At 33.4% G+C, this 9228-nt stretch overlaps 1 protein-coding gene across 1 annotated transcript; it reads right to left on the bottom strand.

Annotated features, from left to right (window-relative positions):
* Window positions 1–2115: 2115 nt before the first annotated feature.
* LOC110370993 (membrane-associated progesterone receptor component 1) lies at window positions 2116–8929 on the bottom strand. The gene is made up of 3 exons (XM_021327037.3): window positions 8550–8929; window positions 3225–3374; window positions 2116–2318 (listed from the first exon to the last, which is right to left on the bottom strand). Exons 1-3 carry the CDS (start codon window positions 8830–8832, stop codon window positions 2227–2229), a joined length of 525 nt encoding a protein of 174 aa, XP_021182712.1. The 5' UTR covers window positions 8833–8929; the 3' UTR covers window positions 2116–2226.
* Window positions 8930–9228: the final 299 nt, after the last annotated feature.

The following is a 9228-nucleotide window of genomic DNA, read 5'->3' as shown; positions in this document are numbered from 1 at the left end:
TATCCGGATAAAAAATAGCCTATGTTACCAGGGGATAATGTATCTTCTCAATAGTTCTTTATTTCAAATCGATTTTCTAGTTTCGGGGTCTTTAAGGTTACAAGCACAAATAGTTTTCCTCTTTATCATTTTAGTCTCAAAATTCAAGCTTGATAGCTTGAATTAATCTCCCTTCCCTTTAGTGTGTAGCCCTTTAGTATGTAGTACACTCTGTACATAAACAAGACCTATTTAACTAATCAACCCCAGCGTATCTCATTCACTATGTGGTTGCTAGGCAACGCATTAACGATGCGATAGACGTAAGATCATATCAAACGTACGTTACTGGATATAATTTCATAATTAAATTATCATTAGCTAGAAATGTGAACGACTTGATGTGAGATATTACGTTAAACTCAAGGTTAAATACACAGATAATGCGGTTAATCTAGTTATTTTATAAGTCTAGTCAACTTTCTCTCATTGAAGCTCATACAAGTAAAATTTTTGTTATGTGCAGTAATTTGTTTGTATAAGAAAAAAAGTATATCCTCGAACCTCTGTCCTTTAATCCTCGACCATAAAACTGCAATTAATATTGTAAAAACATAGGTGATCATCACCATTCATCACACAATGGCGTAGAAATAAAACAAAACTATAATGAATATATGACGTAAGTAATAAAAATTGCATCTATACTCAAAACAACATCAAAATTCATAATAAAAAAAAAACAATAAACACCCCGAATAGTTTTTGATACTCACTCCAACTACATACTAAGTATCTCTATACTTTTCCGTCATGACGTCACAAACTCGATTTATAGGTAAGGCTCAGCTTCAAGTGTCCATTACCGAGACAATCCCATTAAAAAAGAATGTGACATTAAAAACGTATCAGATTGTCCGTAGCCAGCCCTTTGATGGGATTACCTCTATTTTCCTTGATAAAAGAAAATGTCATAATGATAAGATATCAGGGCTCTGCTGAGGTTTTATTTTTTTGAGGACGGTCAATGACTGGGACCCTGGATAGTGGAAAGTATTGGCAACTGTTGGGGTCAAAATTCTGTTGAAGATAAAATGATAAGTGGTGAAAGGAAGATTTTGATTTGAGTTTAACATTTGTAAATGCGTAAAAGTAGATTTCAGTATCTATCACCCATTAAGTCTATAATAATTAGCATCCCTAATTATTATTTCAACTGCATTTGTGTAGTAAATTATATTTTATGTCTTTTTCCCGGGTCTGAGCCCCCACCCATTTTAATTTTCAGGTTAAACGGTTCAGCCATTCTTAAGTTACAAGTAGATGACTTGCTTCCATATTTATATATATATGGACTAAACAAAACCTCAAGGATTTTTCATCAATACCAATCTAAACGAAATGAAATAGTTTTCTTACGTGGCTTTTAACTAACGAGTAACACGGTTGTTATAAATATTTTATTACTTGCAAATGCCACGTATGCTGCAGCTATATGAATTTAAATATGAATTGTATATGTATCGTTAGTAATAATATCTCCAACACGGTATTTCTAGATTTCAAGATCTTTCAATGTCTTATAGAACGCCAACGCCTAAATAGAAGTAAAAATAAGCTATGCTACGTACCTTTCAAGTGTGAGTTTGATTCCAGACCAGATAAATACCAATGTTACTTTTCTTAGGTACTTTACAAGAGCATTTTGGACACCAAGGAAAAGGTGAAAGAAAATTTCTTCACAGAAAACTACACATTAAAGTATATACTAACTTTTATGACAGTTTTAAGACAACACATTTGAAATTTTTGAGGGCACTGCAATAAAACACGTGCTATTATTTTTATGAAAAGTAGTACAGAAGGTCACTGGTACTGTTGAAAAACATTCAATATGTGAATAAAGTTTTGATGAAAACCACAGACAACATTTACTATAGCAAAAATATTAATTAAATGTGACACTACAGTCCATTTTATAGTCCAAAACAAATACTATGCGAACTGGAACACAAACAAATAATATTTTAAAGTAAACAATATACCTCCATTTAAAATGTTTCATAAAACGGTATTTGTAAAGGCCAGGATTCCGTACAAAGTAAACTTAGTAGGTAAAGTGATAAAACAAGCGAATGTTATAAAAAATATTTTATTAACGTTTATAACATTTCCCTAGGCACCGGATTCCAGTAAAGTATCACGATTTTAATTCTATTTTGTATAGAAATATTTATATTTTCTACTCTACTGTGTCTTCTTATCTTCGGATTCGTCATCACTGTATTTGTTCGGCGTTTCACCTGGTTTCAGAAGACGACCCACGATGTCATATTTCTCTGAAAATAAAATAATAATATTCGAATTAATTACGTAATTGGTGATACAATAGTTTTATATTTTCCAAGATCTAAGAATCTAGATAATCAAAACCTTTAATGTGCATTGTCTAGATTGATTTATTATTTGTTTTGTTAAATAGGACAATGAATTACGAAATAATGATGTTATTACTGCTTTTAACAATATTCTATTGTTAGCTAAAATACTATACCTAAGGCTCTTTTAAATAATAAAACGATAACCATTTAGGTTTACATTTGAAAGAACACTCTAGAAGTTTTAAGTGCAATCATGATACTTCAACTAATGCAAAATGAATACGTTCTGCACAAACATCATTCACTTGTTTTTGATAAAGTGTCATTGACCCAACTCAAATGTTACCATGCTAACTTTTGATATCAGTTAGTATTTACATATGTGTAAAAAAGATACCGTAACGTATGTTTTCTGAACATGGGATTGAACTAAATAAACGTACTATCTGCAGTTGCATCACATGTTTAACTTCGCAATCGCATCACTCATAACCAGCCGTGAAATTGCTGTACATTGACCAATCGTTGATTAAGGCTGGTTTTGCTTTAGCTAAAAATGTGCTAGTCACGATTTTTCTTTGATTATAGCTAAAAGTGTGCTATTCACCATATGAGTCGCCACACTGTGCAGAATTTTACCTGGCGGATAGTTTGGTCGTGAATGGAGACAAATGTTAGCATGCACTTTGTAACGATCGATCGACGATTTGTATTCGGCTGACGGTATCAGGTCAACTAATTAATTAAAGCCTTTTTTGGACTCACGATAAACCTTCAAAATGAACTGTCAGCTAACCATAGGGCTAACTATCGATTTTTAGTTTGCAGGGGCTCAGTTAGTTACGGTAGTAAAATGATAATTACCTTTGAACTGGTCTTCCCATTCTTTGGCTGAAGCGATTTCATCAGGAGTCAAGTCACTGACGTCATCGTACTCCTTGTCTGATGCAGCTACTTGACCAGTAGCTAGGCCTCGCGTCGCGTCTCTGCCCGCAAAAGCTGAGTACGGACCACCTGGAATTAAAGAAATGGTGGCATTAGTTAAAGAATGCGTACTTGCGTAGGTATCGAAAAGAAAGATTGAGAATTTGTTCAGTAGAATAGATTTTGCAATTTTTTCTGAAATATTTGGTGTATTTTGTTAGGCTGAACGCCAGAATAGAAAACATGACAAACGACATTTTTTTACGATGTCAAACAGACAGCTTCAACAAAAAAACTACAGAAACCAGATACAGAACACACAAACAAAAAACAAACAACATTCAGACTTCGTGTGAAGTAATAGAAAACTGGAAATCCGAACTCATATATTTATTCAGAAAACTTCAACTGATTCCCTAAGTGTATTGTTTCAAGAAGATTACGGGGAACTATTTCGATTTGGAAAGAAAATAATACGTTGGGCACGGAGAAGGAATACTAATGATATTCCTAGAACTGAGGTGACCGGCCTCGACACAGATGCGAATGATAAAAATGACGCATTTACATATATTTGGGGTAATATTGAACCGAAATACGGACTTGTTAAAGTTATGTATGGAGTTGCAGATATTCTTTATGTTGTTTTATGTCCTTTATGTATAGGTTGTTATGATAACACCAATATTTAAATAGAGACCCAATTTTTGACACTGTTGGGAAGCTACACTAATCCCCGGTGATATTGGCTATATTCTAGGTAAGGGAAGTAGTTTCCACGGAACTCGGATAAAAAAGCGGGAAACAACTAGAAGAAGTATTCAAAAGATATTGAGACTGGTTGGCAAATTCTACAATGGGATCTCTATAATCAGCCCCTAAGTCTCAAGATTCACATAGATTAAAAACAATGGCAAATGCAATTATTTCATCAACAATAATATAATATGACAACAACCCATCTCAAATCGATATAATGAAATTATCATACAAGCAATCAATCACCTAATTAAACCACTTTGGTTCAAGCATACGATAATGTCGACAATAAATTCAATAAGTGTAGATATTGTTATATTAATAGATGCTGCGGTTTTAACTAACGTTCCTTGGTTGTGTAAATCGATAGATTGTTTTAATATGAGGATATTATAGTTCCCTTCAGAAGGCAACGTATGACTTAAAGGTATATTATCTGATATTATAATGTTGTCGAAACTCATGAAGCATTAATTTTGCGCATTTAAAAGATTTGCGAAATCCTTAATAATGATAAGTGCTAAAGTTACCGTCCGACTTTCTCTGTCGCGCTTTCACATCAAAATTACTGAAAATATTGGTCTTAACTTTGATAATAATAGAGTTTATTGGTAAAAGTATTGATTTTGATGCAGACAATGTTACATCCAAAAACTATCGTAAAATACGCGAACACAATATTCCAACCCACATTCTCATAGCTACCAAAGTTTTTGACACACAAAATTAGATTAAGTTCCCCTAGTCCATCCATAAAAATGTTTTAAAGAAGACACACTTTTATGGGACCAGATTCCATTAAAAGGATTTTAATTCACCGCTCCATGCATTCATTTAAATAATTGCACGCTTTTCTCGTCTTTTTTTCATAGCTGGGTCACAGTCCCTCACGAACTTAAAACGTTTACGTTTTAAAAATTAGTTCCGAATCCGTGTTTATTCCAAGCGTGTCTAAATTATTACTTCCTTAGTTATAAACAGTGGGTGCTACTTACTGTCGTGTTTTGTGATTTTAGTTTTTTTTTTTCTTTATCAAGCGCTTGTTTTTTTTTATACGATCTACTTGTGCTGTTAGGAAACTGAATTTACGTGAACAGTTTTTTTTGTTGTTTTAGATTGCTGATAATGGCTGATTTTGTTCTGACTTAAAAATATGTGAATAGTGCAATGCATTCATGAACTTATCGTCATAAGTATTAGCTTAAACCGCAGGGCTGCTGCTTTTTGGTTATGCATTACTTATGTAAATAATGATCTTCGTACCCAATATTTTAGTTCAACCTGGCGCCCGTTAAACTAAGTACTTCCATGACTCATCTCTTTTTCAAATTTAATTTCAATCGGTTTAGCTATTTAAGCCATTTTTGTAAAAAATTGCAAACCAACAAAAATTGCTTGTTTTCAAAACGTCCTTTAATAATTTGCTGTGGTTATTTTGCTGAACCCACGTGCTCATAACCTCTTAAACAAAATAATGTAATACAAAATGTAAAATCATTAATTTAAAAACAACGTCGACTTTTACCGAGGTCGAATCACTTGAATCGCGACTGTCTGTTTATAAAATCAGGGACTATGTAGAATTATCGCTGTACACTTAAAATTGACAGTTAATCCTATAGTTTTAAGGTACAATATTGAGTGTCGTTGACGAATGCAGCGTCCTCGTCGTTAGTTACTGGGGGCATAGGTGATTACAAAATAATATGGGTGGGCTCTCTTTTAAATAAAACATTATTTATATATGCCTTGGTAGAACGTTGGAGATTTTTTCCTGTCTTTCCAAGCATAAATCATCATTAACATATTGCTTATCTAAACAGTTGTTGCACTGTTGCATTATGCTAATGACGCATAATTAAAAATTGTAATGCATAATGCCATAAAATCTTGCTTTTAATGTCAACAAATTGTTCTTTATATTTTTTGTTTTTTTTGGACTGCAAACCTGTTTAGGAGTACCTAACCTATAAAATTACACCTTTTTTTCGTAATAAATAAAAAGTATATTTTTGTTTTTGTAGCTTTAAACTTATTAAATAAGATGATTACTTTAATCAGTTTAATGTTCTTGCTAACTCATTGTGTTACTATGATTTGGTTTATCTGAGTCGTAATTTAGATTATTGTTTTGTCATAATGATTAAGCACTTATTATTTAGTACATTTGTTGTAAAGTTATGTTACCCCTCCTTATGCAATAATCAGATTGATGATATGAAAATCCACTTTAGTAACTGTAAAATACTACCTATATCAATAATTTTATTATGTAACCCTATGCCTTTGATAAATACGATTATTCTTAATCAGTAGCTACAACACACGTTTTCTAATGTATTAAATTGAGGACCAAACGATTTCAGTAAATATTATAATTTCAGATTAGATACATTTTTACAAGCCTGTACAGGAAGCATAAGGACTCATAATTATGTCAGATATCTCAGAATCTCCACATATTTTAGAAGTTTGCGTAACTCAACACTTAAGAGGGTGAAAATAAGCGCCTGTGAACCATATATCAAGAAGGTTAGAAAAATCAATTATTTTCTATCCTGTGATTTTCCTCATCTCCAGCTAAATTCTAAATCAAAAATCTTATCGTGCAAAAGCAATTGGTACGCCAACTTTCAGTACATATTTAATCACTTATCTTCACTATCATCTGTTATCAAATTCAGGCGATCCAGTATTGATGGCTCATAAACGATAACGTATGCGTCAGGAAACTCGCGAACATAAACTGTTCACGATGTGATGTCGTTAAAACTCTGAGAAACTGTTACAAGTTTTGTGAAGCAAGTTTTCATGTTTAATCAGCGTTAGTTTTTTAGCGTTATGACGGAGTTTTGTTACTGTTGTTCAATTGTTTCAACGCAGCTAAAGGTGGCACTAATTAAACGTTATGGCCAATGCTATTTAGAGTTGCATGATTATATGCAAGAGCTATCACGACCCAAAACCCACCGTATCACTAACAGTATGAGGATTTTTATAAGTTCTCATTGCGAAGAATACGAGTGCTTTAATATATACCTATAGTACGCACAATGGTTATGTTAAAGAATTTACCTCTCACAGAAAATGTACCTAATAGAAGACGACTAGGTATCATTTACTCAGGACTACATTATTAAATGCCTTCAAGCATTTATCATAATTATTGAACTCGTGTTCTAATCATAGTGCATCGAAGAGCACGCTAATGTCGGTCCTGCGCCCGATCTCACTCCTGTCCTATCCGATTGCCGTCCCATAGGGCTACGAGAGTGAAGAAATACGGGGTTTACCTTTTTCTACGCAAACACATGTAGGTACACTATAATTATGTCCTGAGCAGCTGACTGATCTCCTTATATGAGAACAGCCGCCATGGCCGATGACAAGGACGCCATTATTTTTATTATTCTAATCATTACTAATTGATGGTTGAGTGAGTCCACTCATACAAGAGGTCTAAGTCAGATTCTTGTTCGTTATGATTTATCCTTGTTCAGTGATTGAGTGTTATCAGTCAAAACTGAATTTAAACAGTGCCATTTTTTGTTGTGTGTTTATCAGTTATCTAAATAACTGCTCATGAAATCTGTTTGACCGTATCGTGTTGACATAAGCTGATAAATGCAGCGATGTGTATTGGTTGTATATTTTTTGATAAATCATGTTGGTAGGTTTTCACTTTAAAATTAATAATTTGTTTATTTGATTTATTTATTGAAGTCAATACTCATAGTCGATACAAATTAGAGATAGTATCAACTAATACAAAATACTAGAGTAAAACGAAAAATACAAAATATTAGGAATAGTTGTTAGTTTGTAACTATGTATGTATTTTAATAACAACACTAATGTATTTAAATCATATACTCGTGCAAATGTTCGTACCATTCGTTAAATATTCAAGTTAACATTATTTTTCATAGCGTTTGTTGTTTTTTGAATGCCAGCAGCATCGTAGACCGACAAATAAAAAAACTAGACACGTTAGATTAATGTTTACGTTTGCTCTCTCGTTCTAACACAAAAAAGTAAAAGAGATGGAACACCGAACTAGCCTTTGTGTCTATGATGTTCAAGATTCTATGTTGTTTTTGTAAGATATTTTAAAATTCTAATAGGGGATCGTTTTATTTATAGAATAGGTACCTATTTTTGTTAAATATTGTCAAACTAATGTACTTATTTCGTATCTTTGGTTTCCGAGAATATAAAAAAAACTTAGTGTCAAGGTGATCACCTTGACTAGGTTTTTATCTTCTTAAACATCTCAACCTCGGTAGTTTTTAAACCTAATGATTTCATTGTTTATGTGGTTAAAAAAATAAATGCGTACAGTTATTACTTTACTACAAATCTGTTACCAAGCAAAGCACTCAAATAAAAAGAGTTTATGCTACGTTTTCAACAAGTCAATCGTAAAACTAGGCACATTTTATTGCGCACGATCATAACCTTAACACGGCAGCCGGTATAACCTAACCAATTTGCGAAGACACTTACCGGGGCCGTAAAATCTCTTGCCCTTGGTTACATCGAAAATGATTCCGTTTACAGCGAGCAACACTCTGCCGTCGGGCTGTGTTCCATCGTAATTCTTGATCTCAGCTACTGTCAAATCCTTCCTCAGCTTCGGTAGACTTGGCGGAGGAGCAGCAACAGTCACTTCAGATTCAAAGTTCGACTTTATTATCTTATACACAAGGTACACTATAACAGCTATTAACACAAGGTTCAGTGGGCTCATGAGTTCCTCCCATATCGTAGGAGAAGTTGTTTCTGCCATTTTTGATGCGTGTGCTTGCGCCGGCCGCGGTTACAAAACTGCTCTATCGTCACGTTATCAAGCCACTATAAGGTCAACGAGTAAGACCGTCACCAGACGTGTGTGTTTTAAAATTCGACGGGATATTTACTGATTTTAGTAATGTGAGACCGCTTGATGTTGTGACAATCTTTGTTTATTTCAACTGCGCTGCATTGTTAGCTGTGGTTATCGTTCCGTTTAGTGATTCTAAAGCGATTTAGCGCTGTAAACGTAATAACTGCGCCTTAGCTAATGATGTAACTATAATGAGTGTTCATTAGTCTGGTGTATGCTTTTGAACAGAATAATGGAATGGAGTTTTAAATGATAAATATTTTTGATCGCATTATGTTTTCACGGAAAACATTAACTGTG

The sequence above is a fragment of the Helicoverpa armigera genome, chromosome 10, assembly GCF_030705265.1.
Source record: "Helicoverpa armigera isolate CAAS_96S chromosome 10, ASM3070526v1, whole genome shotgun sequence".
Lineage (NCBI taxonomy): Eukaryota > Metazoa > Arthropoda > Insecta > Lepidoptera > Noctuidae > Helicoverpa > Helicoverpa armigera.
The sequence above is the reverse complement of the archived record's forward strand: the minus strand, read 5'-3'. Positions and strand labels throughout refer to the sequence as shown.